The sequence below is a fragment of the Kryptolebias marmoratus genome, linkage group LG16, assembly GCF_001649575.2.
Source record: "Kryptolebias marmoratus isolate JLee-2015 linkage group LG16, ASM164957v2, whole genome shotgun sequence".
Taxonomy (NCBI): Eukaryota; Metazoa; Chordata; class Actinopteri; order Cyprinodontiformes; family Rivulidae; genus Kryptolebias; species Kryptolebias marmoratus.
Window position 1 is genome coordinate 1,907,172 of NC_051445.1, and position 17,032 is coordinate 1,924,203.

Genomic DNA, 17,032 nt, shown 5'->3' on the forward strand with positions numbered 1-17,032 from the left:
GTTAAAAACAAATAGACTTCTGGTTTCTGAAAGCTTTGTTTCCGCTTGCCGCTGAAGGCGAATAATAATAATGTTTTTGTGTATGCACATCTGCATGCACAAAACCACTGAACAGATTTTAATAAAACCTTTAAAAAATAACCTTTGGCTCACTTTTATAACAGCTTAAGATGGTCGCTGCAGCAAAGCGATTGTAGCAAACACAAAAATAGCTACAGCTCAGTCCGTTTTACAGATGTTGAGCTAAAATTTGGTGTGGTAGTAGCTGAGAGTCATTCACATCCCACTCCGAGTGCGAACAAACCATGCAACATATTGCAACGTTGCACGAATTGCACACATTGATGTTATTTTCAAGGTTTCAGCAAAATAGCTCAAACTGTCATTTGTGAACATAGGATTATTTTAGTCTAAATTGTTGGCATGAAAGGTGCCGGGCGAATATGCATTCCTTTAAGGACTAAAGAAATGCTAGCTTTTTGCTACTTTTATCTTTCAGCTAGCATTTTTGCTAGTTTCAGCTAGTGTTTTAGCTTTAAGTTAGCATTTAGCTCCTTTTAGCTTGCTGCTAGTGTTCTGCTTCTTTCAGCTTTTAGTCTATCAGTTTCTGCTTCTTCAGCAAATTTCATGGAAGTCAGTTTTTCAAGCTGTGGTAACTTTCAGCCCCCCCGGAGGTGCGCCGCTGAAAACTGCCCCCCGGCCCATGCTGCAGTGTCTGCGCGCCCCTGCACCGCCCGCTGTCGGTCGCTAGGGGACCCAGCTCTGCCTGTCAGATGCCTGGGAAGGCTCTGTCTGCGCCGGGCTGCGTGTGAGAGCACACTTGGGGCACCAGTCGTCGCCACTGCGCGTCGCTGAAGATGTTGCAGCAGCAGCCTCTGACGGGCAACGGGCCGTCCAACGGCCGGGGACTCGGAGTGAGCGGCCACCCGGGGATGCACGCGCTCAACTCGGTTCATCAACCTTCCCAGCACCGGTCGGACGGTGGCGACTCGGGCCTGGAGGGCACGGAAAACGGACACGAGAACCGCAGGGATATCGGTGACATATTGCAGCAGATAATGACCATCACCGACCAAAGTTTGGACGAGGCACAAGCAAAGTTAGTGAGAACTTTCTGAGTTTTTCGTGTTTTAAGGTTCCCGAGGCTGCAGCTGCTTTTGTTGTTTTGACTCAGCGTCGCTGTGGCAAAGTTTCCTCAACTTCACTCTATTGTTTAGATTAATTACCCAGCAGCTAAAGGCAGAACAAACTGACTGAAAAAAGTTAATTTTGTTGTTCACTTTTAAATTTGTATGTTACTGTAATAAAAACGCTCCGTTGTGTTTATTTGCGGATAAAATCACGCAATTCTTTCCGCGACGATTGTTTCAGGCAGCTTTTGTTAGCCTGTTAGCCTGCGCTAACTAGCTAAAGCTACAACAAACAAGCTAACGGGTAATGTAAACAAAATACAGCCCTGTTCGCGTTAAAATTAAATTTCTTATCAATGAAAAGATCATTTAACAGAACGCATTGACTGTCGTGTACGGTTAGTTTACCTGTGAACAGTTTGCTTGTCTGTTAGCCAGCCAGAAGCTAACTGCGGCTAAGTTGCTAAAGGTAGCTGCTCCGATTTTTGTTTGGCTCGTTATTCATGCTGTCACCCCGTTTCTGTGTGCGCCTCCTGAGCTAACAAGTCGTGCTGTTTTGTTTTTGTGCCGCAGGAAACACGCACTGAACTGTCACCGAATGAAGCCTGCGTTGTTCAGCGTTTTGTGCGAGATCAAGGAGAAGACTGGTACGTTGGCTCTTATTTACACATCTGTGGTCGGTGTTTCATGCACAGAGGAGCTCATCAGTCCGTGTTGACATGCTGTCATCACGAACTAATAACACCAGAAACAAGATGCATGTCTCAGTGTCACAAACAAGACGCTTACATTTACATTTCTGATGTAAAATGCTGTTTGATAACGAAGAGCAGCAGCTGAGCAAACAGAGGAAAGAAGGATTAGAAGAGGAAAACCTTATTAAACTTATTATAAATGGCACAGGTCGTCCTCCAACTGTTTCTTATCAGGCGTCATATAAAGCTGCACCCAAGAGAGATTCTCTAAAGTGAATAATCCATACAGTGATAAAATCCTGATTTCCAGAAACAGCTTGTTGCGTTTACCGCTGGTTCATCACGTTTAGTCAAATTTGAACAAACGTTTTCAGTGCTTTATTGCCTGAATCCTTGGATTTTGCATATCGTGTAGCATCACTCAGTGTAACCCTTTGTGGCTTTTAAAGCAAAAGAAGGAAAATAGGTGTTTGTGTTTGTTTACCTGCCAGCCTACATATCCAGCCTTCTAACGTTTCCTTTTAGCAGTTATGATACTTGGTCTCCAGCAGTAAAGCTGTTTTCTTCAATTCTGTTTGAAATTTTGACTACTTAAAATAAAAGGCAACTAAACTTACTCCTAAAAGATAAATCTGTATTTATTAGCAGGCAAGATATTTGATATTAGAATAGCTTGTTCTCATTGTCCTTAAATTCTTCTCTAAATTATAGATGGTTGAAATGTTCACGTTTCGTTCTGTAGATCTTTTCACTTGTTTGTTGCTTTACCTTGTTTACTTTTTTATTGGAACTTGTCTGTTTTGTTTATATGTTATGTTTTGTCTGTTGTTTATACGATAATAAACTTGTGTCTTTTATCGTCTTTCGTTTTCTCCACAGGCCTTTCGATGAGAAACGCCCAGGAAGAGGAGCCTCAGGACCCTCAGCTGGTGCGTTTGGACAACATGCTGCTGGCGGAGGGCGTCGCAGGGCCTGAGAAGGGCGGTGGGGCCGCCGCCGCCGTGTCTGCCGCCACCAGCTCAGGAGGGATGTCGCCCGACAGCTCGCTCGAGCACTCCGACTACAAAAGCAAGTTGAGCCAGATTCGCAGTATCTACCACACTGAGCTGGAGAAGTATGAGCAGGTACCGTGTCGCTACAGGAGTCCAGCCCCTGACTTTGCCTGTACATGCTTACCTGATCTGAAGCTGCCCTCCAGGAGTGAAATTCATTGGCGTGTTAAACTAACATTTCACTTTATATAACCTATGTTTGGGGGGGGAGTACATTCTTGGATAGGTTTCATAAGTGAGTGAAAGGTTGTGAGCTGTAATTTAAATCAAAATGCCAATAAAATCTTTTTGTGAAGCAACATTTTTTTTATCCTGCAACATAAAACGAGCTCTAGGGATGACATGAGAATAGATAAGGGCAGTACAACTTGTTTGTTGCTTTCATTTTGTATAAATTGACGACAGTTTCAGGTTGATCACTGCTGTTCCTTTAATCTGGGTTAGTTTGAATAAATAAATGTTCATTTCTGAGCAAAGTGATGATTAAAAGTACATTTTACACTTTTGTAAGGTAATCTTTTCCTCAAAAGCACAAGTATTCATAGTTGGAAACTATTATATCTGCCAATCAGCGCGTATGTCAGTTTTGTTTCTGATTTCTTCTCCTTTCCTTCGTTTCTCTCGTTTCACCCAGGCGTGCACCGAGTTCACCACTCACGTCATGAACCTGCTGAGGGAGCAGTCGCGCACTCGGCCCGTAACTCCGCGGGAGATCGAGCGCATGGTGGGCATCATCCACCGCAAGTTCAGCTCCATCCAGACCCAGCTGAAGCAGAGCACGTGTGAGGCCGTCATGATCCTGAGGTCCCGCTTCCTGGATGCCAGGTGGGAGGCGCAGCTTTTAAGGACGAAAATGTTTAAACATGCAGCTTGAATCTGTACGACAAGTGGCTCGGGATGGTTGGAGGTGTTTCAAATTATGACTGACAATCACAAAACAAAAACAACAAATTAAAAGTAGAATTAGGTACATCAAGAGTAAATTCTCTCGTTTGACAGGTGCCGTTTCTTGGTTCTTTTGAGCTCAGAAGTTGTTTTTTTTAAAATATGTGTTAGTATCTTGAAATAGCAGAGGAACAAATCTTTAACAAATGAATAATAAAATTGTCTTTCTCAGTGCTCAGCTGTTTGTTTGTTTCGTTTTTCAGGCGTAAGAGGCGCAACTTCAGCAAACAGGCCACAGAGGTCCTCAATGAATATTTCTACTCCCACCTGTCCAACCCGTATCCCAGCGAAGAAGCCAAAGAAGAACTTGCCAAACAGTGTGGAATTACCGTCTCTCAGGTAAATCGCTGAGAAATGTTAGTAGGTTGTATTTCCTTAGACAAGTAGAACAACATAGCATTTGCATTTCTCACATTTTGTTCCTTCATAGCTTTCTGTAAGTCAGTCCTCTGCAGAAAGGGAGCTGTAAGACTTTAAATACTTTAATTTGAGCTGTGGGGGTTAGATAACACATAAAGCTGCCAGTTTCTCGTCTCATTTTTACTGTTTTTTATTAACAGTGGGTTTAGTTTTAAAATTGTGCTTAATTAACTGGCATTGGGTCATCCAAGTTTCATAAACTTTTTTTTTTCTTTTTAAACATAAAAAAGTGAAAATAAGACAAAAAGGCATTTCTTTCAGAACGTTTTTGTGATCTACACGCTACATTATTCTTTTTGACTAACTGTTGCCTTACAGAAACTTTCTTCTTTGCTTTAACAGCTTCAGTTTCAGCTGTTATTGGAAAGAAATGAAAATTTTCTGCTGCAAATCAGAAACCAGCAGAGATTTGTGCTTTGACTGACTCAAAGTTAGTTAAATAAAATCTATTCAGAGGTTTTCATCTGTAGGTGTCTTCTTAGATGAGTAGAACTGAAAGAAGTTCTGTCACTAATGTGTTGTAACAATGCAGACATTACAAGAGGCTGTTTTTAAGTTATTTCTACGCAGCTGATGTGTTTTCTTGTTTCTGCCTTAACTTTGAATTTGAAGTCGACTCTACTCAGACCTGGATCATTTAAAAGATCTAACAGTCGAGATCTAATTGGAGCATTCCTCATTAATAACCAGTTTCTCTCTCCGGTGTTATTTTAGGAACTAATTGTGAGGTTTGTTTGATTTTCTTCCAGGTCTCCAACTGGTTTGGTAACAAAAGAATTCGCTACAAGAAAAACATTGGCAAGTTCCAAGAGGAGGCCAACCTTTATGCCATGAAGACGGCCCTGGGGGCGCGGCAGGGAGACGACTCTCCGCACACTCCAAACTCCACAGGTGCTGGAAGAAACGGACCCTGTCGCTGCCTCATTTTGGACTCTTTATATTTGTGGTCATGATAATTAGATGTCTAAGAGCAGGCGACGGGCTTTAACCTGGGATGGTACATGGGTTCATTTTGTCCTGAGGTTCTGCTCGAATCTGTTGACATGGAAGTTTTGATGTTTCACTCAAGCATCTTGTTCACTAGTTTATAATTTTAGTGGAGTTTCTGCATCCTCGTGTACAACAGAATATTAAAAATAATCACTGTTAAGAGGCTAAAAAGTGATATTTTTCTTTCCTGTCCTGGTTTTTGTTCAGGGTCGGGGTCCTTCTCTTTGTCCGGGTCAGCCGACATGTTCCTCGGGGTTCCTTCTGTGAACGGCGAGCAGTCTGCCTACCAGATGCAGGTACTTCCAAATCCTTCTCTGTTTTCTGCTCCATCAACAAATCGCTTTAAAGACCAAAACCTTCTAAAAGTTATGGCCGGCGATTTGTCTGTGATAAGTTGGATGGAGGGGGTGATGACCTTCTGATGTGCTGAAGAACGAGTCTCTCAAAACACTTCATAAATACGGCTGTGAGCGCAGCAGGGCGATAATCCTTCAGGCTGACTGGAGGGGATTTCTTTGGCACCGGGATGATTATGGTAGATTTTAAACCGGCGGGCGGCTGCTTGTGTCGGGGAGAGAATGAAAATCCTGGTGAATATGGGAGTGAGCTGGTGAGCGTACCCAACCCGGTACTCCGTCTGGGCCAGCAGCCTTTCTGGGGGGGAGAAACTGCTGAGATCCTCTGCCAGCGTCTCACTCGAGTCCCGTTGATGCATCCCGGCCTCTGTAGTCCTCACCACACTTCCTGTGAGTTATTGCTGGGTCCAAGCCTGAGCTGCTCTGTAAAGAGCTCTGCCACCGGTTCTGAAAGCAGTGCTGTGAGCCTTGAGGGGCGTTTGGACCTGCCTGGTCCTCCGGGGTTTCTGGAAACCTGAACGCTTTTCTCCACCGTCAAGTTTTCAAATCACAACTTGATATAATCCTGTGAATGCTTCCGAGTCCTGATGATCAAATAAGATGCATCAGTCAGGTTTTTCCGACAGCATTAGATAAAAATGAGTGATGAAAAGTGTCTCAATATTTTAGACTTATTAAAACTTGTTTAAAAACAGTTTATTTGGAGAAATCAGTCTTGATGAAAGGTGATTTAGAGTCAATGAACACTTGAACTTATCAGAGCAGCTGAAACAGAAATATTTGAGATGTTTCATCTGTTCTCTTCTGTGTTTCTCATCTTTTACTTTCCGTCTCTCAGACTAACGGGAACTGGCAAGGTCGAAACTCGCCCCCCTCCGGCACTTCGCCCCACAGCGACCAATCGGAAACCTCCGACTGATGGCCCCACCCACCGGCACAGAACGACAGAAAGATTGACGAGGGACAAGACAGAAAGAATGATATCACACTTCCCACTCGGCTGCAGTTGTTTTTGTATATTGTTTGATTTGGTTCTTTTAAACGTACGACGTGGTTTTTTTGTTTTTTGTTTTCGAACCGCCGGCGTCGGTCATCGTTCTGTTGGTATGATGAGCTGAGTGCACAGATGGTAGCGTGAGTGTGTTGCGTGCATGCAGGTTTGCTTTTATTACTGAGGTCGTAGGGTTTGTTTTCCACTACTTTCAACATGTTACTAAAATGTGTTTGTGATTGGGAAAGGGGGGAAATGAGGGCTGGGTCTGCATTATCTTTGTTTTTAGCACACTATATCATATTATTATTATTATTAATATTATTACTTTTATTCTTAGTGCAACGAGTATTTTCATTTTATCAGCTCAGAAAGGAGAGAATGCTTTTAGTGAATGAGAGGGCAATAGAGAAAAATCCAAAGATTTGTGTGTTTGTTTTTCCGTCTTGTTTATTCTTTGTCCTGTTTTCTGTTTTGTACCGGGCCTGCTGGCCCTGTAACATGAATGACGTGTGCCTGAATCCATATTAATGGTTTGAATGAGTGTCAACAGTGCTGTCTTTTTTTTCTGTACAGTGAAACACCTGTATTCTCTCTACCTCTTTTACAATAAAGACTCTGTATTCACAAGCAGCTGCTCATCGACCCACATTTTTGTTCACTTCTGTAGCCAGACTGAGGGAACTGGGAGGTCTGTGGCGCCGTTTCTAACTGGAGCTGCTTCGATAAATTAATGATTTATCCTAAAATGATCAATCTTATCAAAACAATGAAGACGTTTCAGTCTGAACTGTTTAAGGTTGGAATGGAGTTTTATAATAAGTCGTTAAAGTCTGATGATTAAACTGCAACTTAAAGAGGAAAAAAAATCTGCAATTTTATTATTTCTTTAGTCAAACTGGAGAATCTGGTCTTTCTGCGTGGATTTTACTCCAGATACTCCGGTTTCCTCCCACAGACCAAAAACATGCAGGTTGGATTAATTGGTAACTCTAAATTGTCTCTAGGTGTGAGTGAGAATGGTTGTTTGTCTCTATGTGTCCCTGCGATGGACTGGAGACCTGTCCAGGGTCTGTCCAGGGTGTCCCCCATGTTTCACACAGTGACTGCTGGAGATGCAGACCAGCTGAAAGGAAAAGAAGGTGAATGAAAGGAGAAACTGTTAGTGAAAACTTTAATCCAGCAGGTTGTAGAATCTCCTTTTGCAGCAGCATCTCTCAGAAGTGGTTTCCTGTTTGTCTCTCATGGTTGTGGAGGAGTTGTGGCCCACTCTTCTTTCCAGCGTTGCTTCAGCTCATTGGTTCCTGTTTGTTTCTCTCATGGTTGTGGAGGAGTTGTGGCCCACTCTTCTTTCCAGCGTTGCTTGAGCTCTCTGAGGTTCTGGTTCTGGTTCTGGACAGATGGCCTCACATCTGACTCCAGAATCAGCCCAGACCATCAGCCCTCCACTGCCATGCTGAGGAGCTGTTTGGTTGTCTCCAAACATAATGCATTGTGGGTAAACATCTCCAGACGTTTTGTGTTGGATTTATTCAGTGAAGACATCTTTGTTCACATGTTTTATTTCATTTTAAGTCTATCCTTATTTTGTCCTGAGTTGTAATGTTTTAAGATTAAAATAGGCAGTTATTTCTAACATGATCGTGTTTCTCTTTAATGTCATAAACTTTATATGTGGCCTTTATCACAACAATCAGTCTTTAATAAGTAGTTTTACTTCTTTAATTCTTTGAATTAACTTCTTATCTTCTGTATTAATAGTTTCCACTGTAAACATTAAGACAAATATGTCAGTGTATAAACTATTACTGTAGCTGGATTAGAATAAAAAAGAATAAGAAAACAGAGTAAATATTGTGGAGATTAGATGTTTGTTAGACTTGATGATCCTGTCTGCAGAAATCAAGAAGTGAAGGTTTAGCTGCTGTTCTTTGTATTTAAACTGTGATGAAACTCTTTTAATCTCCTGCAGAAAGGACCTCTCACTCCCTGCTGTCCGCTGTGGAGCTGAAAAGCTGTCGCGTGCGCGCCTCGGGGCTTTCTCGCAGGGGTTTTGGGCATCAAAGGTTTATCAAAGAGAAAAGTCGAACAATTGGCGCGTGTGAAGAGCCAGGGGTCCGCACGTGGCCTGGAGTGACACCCAGGTGTGAACGGAGCTGCGGAAACGGAGGTGTGGAGGGAGACACGTCGGCACCCGCCGCCGAGGAGCGCAAAGGTGAGGGTGGCGGGGGGGGGGGTCATAAAAACTGGGTTAAACATGTGGGTTAGTCTTAGAATCCGAGCACAGAACAGCATCAGTTGGAGCAGGCATCAATAAATAAAAACAGGTGTATTAAAAGTGAAAAGTCCATCAAATGACGCACAGATGGTTCTGAGGCGCACCTCCAGATCCAACCCCTGCTTCAATTAAAAAAAGAAGTTTAAATGAAAGAAAGACCCCCAGTGACTATCTGAAATGTTTCATCCAAGTTGAAGTTATAGGATCAGAATTAAAAGGAAAAGATACAAAATGACCGAAAAGAAGTTGGAACTTGGTGGAAACTAAGTTTCCCCAAATGTAATCATTTTTCGCGTCACGGGGTGGGGGTGGGGGTTGGAGGAAGGTGGGGATTTTGGTGAGAGGAGGAGTGGCCGTGAGGGGGCGGGTCCAGGTTGTAAAATCCGCTGTAGGAGGGGCCTGGAGGGGCCCCCAGGGGCCGGCAGGTGGGCGGTAAAAGGGATGGAAGCAGGATAGCCTGATCAGTCTCAGACTGCGCAGGAAGCAGCTACACTTGGAGAGAAATGAAGCTGCTTCACGAGACGGACGATGCGTCAAACAAGAAGAAGGTAAGAATAATCCCAGCTCAGGGAGCAGAAATGGGTCCTAAACTCTACGAGCTCCTTCATGCTTTCATACTTCATTTGTCTAGTTTGCAGTGTTTTAGTGAGGTCACCATTTGATACCTCTTAACCTGTTTGGAGAACATTTAAATCACATCAGTTAGGTTCCAAAATCTGTGTCGATCCTTTTCTTTTCTGTGCTTGTAGTTGATAAAGTCTCAGGTGGAGAAACGTCGCAGGGAGAGAATGAATCGGAGTCTGGAGCACCTGAGGACCATGCTGCTGCAGGAGCCTCAGCAAGTAAATGACATGAAATGAAACTTGTGCATGAAATATGGAATGTATTTAGTTTTACTTTATTATTAAAAAGCAATGTTTATAAAACACTAAATGTTTTAGTTTAGTTCAGCATCAGTTGTTTGTTCTCAGAAAACCCATATTTTATTTAAAATGATGCACGGAAAATATAGAAATCAAATGTTAAAATATAGAAATTTGCCTTTTTTTCTTTTTTTTTTGGAGTGGGCTTGGGGGGTGGGGGTGTAATAACACATCTCAAGAAAGTTGGGCCAGGGGCAACAAAAGGCTGTAAAAGTAAGTGGGACAAATGAAAAGCAGCAGGAGGAGCAGTTGAAGGCCGGGGATAAAAAGACGGATATGTCCTCTGTACTAAAGAGGAGCGGGGCCATTCAGCCTGTTATCAAAGCCTGCCTCTCTGATGGTATAGGGGTGCATTAGAGCCTCTTGCACACCTGGAAAGGCTCCATCAGTGCAGGAAAGTACATACAGGTTTTAGAACAACATCTGTTCCCATCCAGGACTGTTGAACAGACAGAATGGGACAACCTCAGGTCCAGATGTTTACAGACAGAATGGGACAACCTCAGGTCCAGATGTTTACAGACAGAATGGGACAACCTCAGGTCCAGATGTTTACAGATTGTTGCTTCAGAGAGGGAATCATCTGGAACTACTTTAAAGAGACAAGATGCTGCTATCAAACTCAAAAATTCTTTTTTTTTTTTCCAGAAAATGGTGCAATTTCTCAGTTCCAGCATTTATTATGTTTACTATGTTCTGTAGTGAAATTTGCATTTCATTGTATTCTGACTTCCAGCTGGGGTCTTTCTGTGCACAGGAAGTGGATGGGTGGATATTTAAATGCCACAAGGACTGGCATTTGCCAAAATGGAGCCAAAAAGTGAATATTTAAAGTTTTTTTTGTGTGTCACGCAGCACGAATCATCTCATATTCAGCTGTTTGTGCTGTTATCTCTCATTGCAGGGTGAGGTGCAGCACAGGGTAGAGAAAGCTGAGGTCCTGGAGCACACGGTCCTCTTCTTACAGAAAAAAGCCAAAGAACGCAAGACTAAAGGTCCAAGATCCTCCTTCCAAGATGGTTTCTCCTCCTGCCTGCAGAGAGCTTCCCAGTTCCTGGGGCCCAAAGGGAAAGGTCTCTGGATTGGACCGGCACTGGATGCAACCTTCGCTGGTCGTTTCACGGGCTCCCACAACGATTCTGCAGCCACTCAGAGCAGAACCCACACTCAGTCCATCCTGCAGATGCTGCGGCAGAGATCCAAGTCTGGCGGCGGTGCTCATTCTTACCGGCTTCCGGCCCAGCCCGGAGTTCCCCGGCAGCCTCAGACACACAGCGGGCTGGAGACGAGGGCAGAGAGGCCGGAGACCAAAGAGAGCTCGTCCCAGAGTCCCCCCCTGATCCAAACTCTGTGGAGACCGTGGCCCTGATCACCAGGCAGAACTCTCAAACTCTAATCATTCATCAATATAAGCTAGTGTCTTTTTTATGTTGTCCACAGAATATTTTTGCGTTATAGTCTTTATATAAGCTCCTAAGTGTAAATAATGTAAAACTTGACTTGTACATGTGCTGTAGTATGTGTAGGCTTGACTCACTCTTGCGTAATGCTCAGTCAGTGCGGCAGCCAGGTCATCTGTTGTCAGGCATGCAGGGACTCTTTCACACAGCGTGGAGCCTCAGGTGTGCCGAAGCCCCGTCAACAGGTGAGTATGAGCCGCAGAAACCCTGTAATATTTCTGATCTCATGATTCCTGAGTGGTATGCTTATGTGGATAATGATTGCATGTCCGTCCGTCACATTTCCAGGTGTGGAACCTGGGGCTTTGAGTTTGGGAGAGACCCTCATTTTCATCTATGTGCCATGATGTCTGCTGGCATGAGTGACATCTGTGGCTCTGTACGATTTAACATGCATCCTTCCCAAAAGATATTCCCATATCTTGTCTGTTTTGCACACTAATTTATTCTGGTTGTCTCCCTATGGTGAGCATTATTCTTTTTTTTTAAATATATATAGAAAGCAATAAAACAGTTGTTAAATGAAAAGACGTGAAGTGTTCCTTTTTTTCAAATGAAGGTCTTTTGTCTGCAGAGACTTTAGAGGCGTGAAGCAGGATCGCCTGCTGAGCTACAAACTCCAGATGTGAAGTCTAGAAACAAAGCTGAGGGGCAGCTCTCACCTCAGACACATTTGTCAGCCTTTGAAAGAGAAACTCAGATCTGACTAGTGTGAATGCTGAGCGCTGAATGACTCCGTTTACACGATTCTGACACCAAAACGTTTTAAATTTAGGCCTCAGAATGGAAGTTATTTCAAAGTCTTGGCATCGTTTTAGAGGAAAACGTTATTTCCGTGAAGACAGAAGTGTTCTCATGCGTGCAGAGTATTCCCAGCAGATGAACAACGGCAGATAACAGAGTTCTGTTTGTGCTGCTCTTTTTCTTTATTTGAACATTTGTGTATTATCGCCATTTTGGATGTAGCTGTTCTCATAACCAAGACTGAAGTTTCTGCACGCGTGTGCACGTTGATGAAGTAGAGAAATCACAGGTCCAGCTGGTGTCTTGGCATGAAAACTACAGCGGGTTCAACGTCTTTTGCGATCTCGTCTAAACAGCGACTTCATCACAGCGTTACCGTGGGAACAGAAAACGATTTTACAGTCAGCATCTGAAAATCTGCAACATTTCACTGAGATTATTCACGTTTAAACTGAGCTGAACCTGAGCTGAACCTGAGCTAAACAACACAGAGCTGAAAGCTAAAACAAAAACACACTTTGCTAAAATAATAATAAATTAAAAATGTATTAATTCTAGCTAAAAGTAGCATAAGAAGATTAAAACAGGCAGATTTTAAAGAGAACAATGTTTTGAAGGAAGTCAAAAGATCTCCATGTATTTCTATGGAAAGATATTTGTAATTAAAGCTAAATACTTTCAAAAGTATAAAATTAACAAAAACCTGAAGTTACAGCAGCCGTCTCCTGAATGAGCCGAACATTTTGATGTATGAACGGCTAAAACGGCACAAAGTCTGCAGAAGTAGGTAGATTGTAAAAAACGTGCAGAAAAATAAAACAGCAGTGATTCTGACTTCCTCTGATCATTTCATTTCTCTACATTTATTATATTAATTCTGTGTATTATCTGTCACTCAGACAGACAGTTTCCTGTTGTTGTTAAGACCTCCACCCTTAAAAACCATTAATGCAGATTACAGAATTATGGGATTAATCTAAGGCTCTGCAACCTGCGGCCCGGGGGCCACATGTGGCTCTTATACAGGAACTTTGACATTAAATAAGATGAAAATGAAGAATTTAACCACAACAGGAAAGGTCATTTTATGCAAGATGTGAACAAAAACTTCTGTGCCAGAATGAGAATGTGTCTGCTCAGTCCCACATTCAGCTCTTTCTCTGAAAGAAATGAGAAAATAAACCTTTTTAACACATTTAAAGTTCCTGAGAGAGAAAAACTGTAGTTCTGCACACATAACAGAAATAAGATGCTTTACAAAAAATATGGTAATATGTCATTTTAATAATGAGAATGAAAAGGCATTTGATAAAAAAAAAATGATTTAAAGTAAATAAGAGTTTCTGCATTTAGAAATAAGTAATCAGAGGTAAATCCCAACAAACTGTCTTCTTGTTTATTTTCACTTTATTGACATTTTTTAATGTAAGGAGTCATTTGGTTTATAAAGTTAATCAAACAGGGTGTACACAATCTTTTTCCCAATTTGTAAGAGCTTTGTCTCTTTTCTTTGTCCTGTAAATGGAAACATATCAATAAATGCCAACAGTTTATTAATATTTAATAATCTATAACTTTATGTAAAACCTGATGAGTTGTGTTTCCTTTATTTTGAGATCTGAGTTTTGGATAAATTGTGTTTATGAGGAGAAGGAGCACAAAAGCTTCTTTTAAAGGTTTCAGACTCATGGTGACTCCAAGGAGCCATTTGTTGTCCCCGTGTCCACGTGTCCACGTGTCCAGTGTCCACTGTCAGTTTTCCTTTAACTTCCTGAACACTGATTTTTGCTCCTATAGTTGTTATATTCTTTTTAAACAAGCATTTAAAAACAAATATTAATATAAATTCAAATTCTGAACATTTAGAAGCTAAAACCCCAGAAGAAAATGAACAGATTATTATGAAAACTCTTAAATCTAACAGTAATAATGAAAACAGTTTTTAAAGGTTGTGGCTCTTCCAACAGACAGTTTGTCTCTGTCCTCATGTGAGACACTGTGTGCTTCTTTCTCGTGGGAAAACGAGCCCGAACCTCCCTGTTTGCACTTTTGTGATCTATTGGAGCTGGTGTGTCGTTGAAGGAATGTGCTGGGGAGTTTTCACACACACTTTACGCACGCTGGTGCTAATTGCGCGTCCTGAATTACGCGCGTGGGAACCTTTAAACTCAACTCTTCCCGACAAAATGTTCCTGTTCTGTCCACCTTTTCCCCACACCTCCGAAACAAACCTCCAAGTCTAATTTAGGAGCATAAACCAGACAGATTTAAACTTTCACGCTGATTTCTGCATTAATGCAGGGATTTCTGACGCGTCAGTTTTTATTTATTAAACGTTCCTTCTAAATAAGGCCTTGACTCACAAACTATAAATTTGGGGAGATTTCTCAGCAATAATTCCCCCAAAAAAGTTTTTTTTTTTTTTTTTTTTTTTTTTTTCATGAAGGAGGCATGCAGCCGTTTGTTGCGCAGATTTCAGCCGGCGCGTGTTTGGATTGAAGGGATCACGCGCCATCCGGGCTGCTGCACGTGCGTGTCTGAAGAGGAGAGCTGCAGTTTGGAGTTCATACTGTTTAAAATCTGTAACCAGGTGGAAAATGAGAAATTAAACAGTAGATTCGGCAATAATCACCTCGTTGCGCGTGCGCGTAAAAATGACTCGAGGAGTTTGTTTCATCTGAACTGAAAACAGTTTTATTGAAGAGCTTCTGATCTAATATTAACAGACATTTTTTCTCTAAAAAATGATTAAATAGAACAGATAAAAATGACTTCAAAGTAAAAGGGGGGGGGGGGTCTCCTCCTCCCCGTTTCTCTTTTCATGGAGATAAATAGTTTTGATGCGCGTGAGGCAAATGGTCAGCATTTTCAACCAACAATAAGCAGAGTTTCTGCAGCCTGAACTGATGTGAGGCTCAGCAGCACCCAGAGACAAACGGCGCAGAGCTGAAAGTGTGACAGTGGGAGCGCGCGCTCCTGCGCCTTCCCGTCCAAAGAATGTGGCTCACGAGGCTTGAGCTTAACTTTAGGGTCTGTTAAAACTAATACATCATTAACACAGTCTGCGTGGGGGGAGCACAGGTGACCCCAAAGTTCCCACACATGTCCAATGTCCACATTGGTACCAACTGGGTGAAGATCAAACACTTGAGTCGTGACTGGTAGAACAAAAATCAGGATTTGGAGCCTAAAGAAGATTGAAAATAGGACTGAAAATAGGAGATGATTGTACAACTGAAGCAGATCTCTGTGGGTCCAGGTCCCCACAGACCCCCTTCGGTCTGGAACCACCTGAATCCACAGATCTTCGAAGCTGAGCTGCAGTTGGAGACATTCCTCCTCCACCGAATGTGGAGTAAATCAGGAAACATGTGGAGTCAGATTCAAACCCAACAATCTGCTAAGTGAAGCCGAGGTGTCTCCCAGCCTCCTGCTGCTTGGCGGATGAAAGGCGCACGAGCCTTTCTCACCTTTCAGGCGCGTGCTGTTCGCAAGTGTTGGCGCCTGCACGCGTCTGAAAGTGTGTGTGTGTGTGTGTGTGTGTGTGTGAATTCATCCCAGACGGAACTTCTTTTGATTATAAATGTAAAAACTCCAACAGGTTTTTGTTTGCTTACTTCAGTTCCTGCAGGTCTCTTGTGTTCACACAAAAAGCTGCATTTAAAAAAAGATAGTTTTAGTTTTTAATGGTTTTTAACTTTTAAAAAGTAAAAAGGTGCTGGTTGATTATTTGCTGGCACGTGTCGACGTGTTGGGGGTAATTTGCACGTGAGGATAAACATGTTTTACTCATAACCTCATTTGATTTAAAAATACACATTCCTAAAATAAAATCATATCGCTTTTGGTTTATTTAACAAAATAAATACAATATAATTAAACTTATTTGTGCGTATTTGGCGCCGTTTCTGCGCGTAAAGTCGGATGTTTTTATCTTATCTTCTAACATCATTTAATCTGCTTTTCAAGCAGGTTTTACTCGACTTTAAAGGCTTATTTACACAATAGAGTGTTTCTTCTAAATATTTCCATGTCAAAGGTCGGGAAGGCGCGTGGGAACGTGTGACCCCCACCCCCACAACACTTGTCAGTTAAATCAGTTTTAACAGCTAATAAATGCAGCAGCAGGTCTGTGTTTCCCACGAGAAACACATCAAGTCTCCCACTGATGCTTTTACAGACTGGAACATTTTACTGAAGATGAGTCAAATTACTGTTTTTCCTTGACTCGAGTGACTGGATGAAATGACTGGATGAAGAGCCGGAGAGGCTGGAGGAACCCAACGGTTTGATTTCCTGCTTTAAATGAATTTTTGTTGCATTTTGAGTTTTTCCTTTTATTCAGTCTGAACCTGAACTCACACAGCTTAGTGAGGTTTTCAGTTCCTTCTTCTTTCAGCTGTTCCCTTTTCAGGTCCTCCTCCATCTAACTCTGTCCCCTGCGTCCTCCGACCTCCATGTCCTCTCTAACTGCATCCATGTCTGTCCTCTTTGTCTCTGACATCCTTCTGTCCCTCCTCTGCACATGTCCAAACCGTCTCAGTCTTTATCTCCCAGTCCTTCAACCTGTGCTCCTCTGATGACCTCATTCCTCATCCTGTCCATCCTCGTCCCTCCCAAGGAGAACCTCAACATCTTCAGCTCTGACACTTCATGTTCTGTCTCCAAACCATCCAACATGGCTGCTCTTACCATTGCCGGTAAACCTTTCCTTTGACTTTTGACCTTTGCTCACTCCTGAAACTTTTCTCCGTTCACTCCAACCTGCCTGGACTCTCTTCTTCACCTCTTTACCTCACCTCCCTGTCCTCCTGGACAGTTGAAGTCCTGCACCTCTGTGACCTCTGACCTTGCAGCCTCACTGTTCCACCTGCCTCCCTCTCATTCACACACAGGTACTCTGTCTTCCTACGGCTGACTCTCATCAGTTCCACGCAGTAAAAAAGCCACCAATAGAAGCACATACTGGATGGAAATGAAGAAATCTGCATTAAACGTATAAAAGGTTAGTTTGTTTCAGCTGATTTTAAGGCTTCTGTAAAACTACC

The 17,032-nt window shown here is 42.5% G+C and overlaps 2 protein-coding genes across 3 annotated transcripts; both read left to right on the forward strand.

Moving 5' to 3' along the window:
- Positions 1 to 767: 767 nt before the first annotated feature.
- Positions 768 to 7,212, forward strand: pbx2 (pre-B-cell leukemia homeobox 2). The gene is made up of 8 exons (XM_017433287.3): positions 768 to 1,099; positions 1,704 to 1,777; positions 2,705 to 2,949; positions 3,512 to 3,702; positions 4,026 to 4,161; positions 4,992 to 5,133; positions 5,440 to 5,528; positions 6,427 to 7,212. The coding sequence occupies exons 1-8, from the start codon at positions 858 to 860 to the stop codon at positions 6,505 to 6,507; spliced, it is 1,200 nt and encodes a 399-aa protein (XP_017288776.1). The 5' UTR covers positions 768 to 857; the 3' UTR covers positions 6,508 to 7,212.
- A 2,057-nt stretch (positions 7,213 to 9,269) lies between these two features.
- Positions 9,270 to 11,739, forward strand: her7 (hairy and enhancer of split related-7). Of its 2 annotated transcripts, XR_003040018.2 has the most exons (4): positions 9,270 to 9,405; positions 9,607 to 9,699; positions 10,685 to 11,425; positions 11,529 to 11,739. XR_003040018.2 is itself a non-coding variant. In XM_017433302.3 (3 exons), exons 1-3 carry the CDS (start codon positions 9,361 to 9,363, stop codon positions 11,147 to 11,149), a joined length of 603 nt encoding a protein of 200 aa, XP_017288791.1. In that variant the 5' UTR covers positions 9,270 to 9,360; the 3' UTR covers positions 11,150 to 11,739. The 2 variants fall into 2 exon arrangements, 1 of the variants encoding a protein (XP_017288791.1); XM_017433302.3 differs by having other exon boundaries at positions 10,685 to 11,739.
- The last annotated feature ends 5,293 nt before the right edge of the window (positions 11,740 to 17,032 follow it).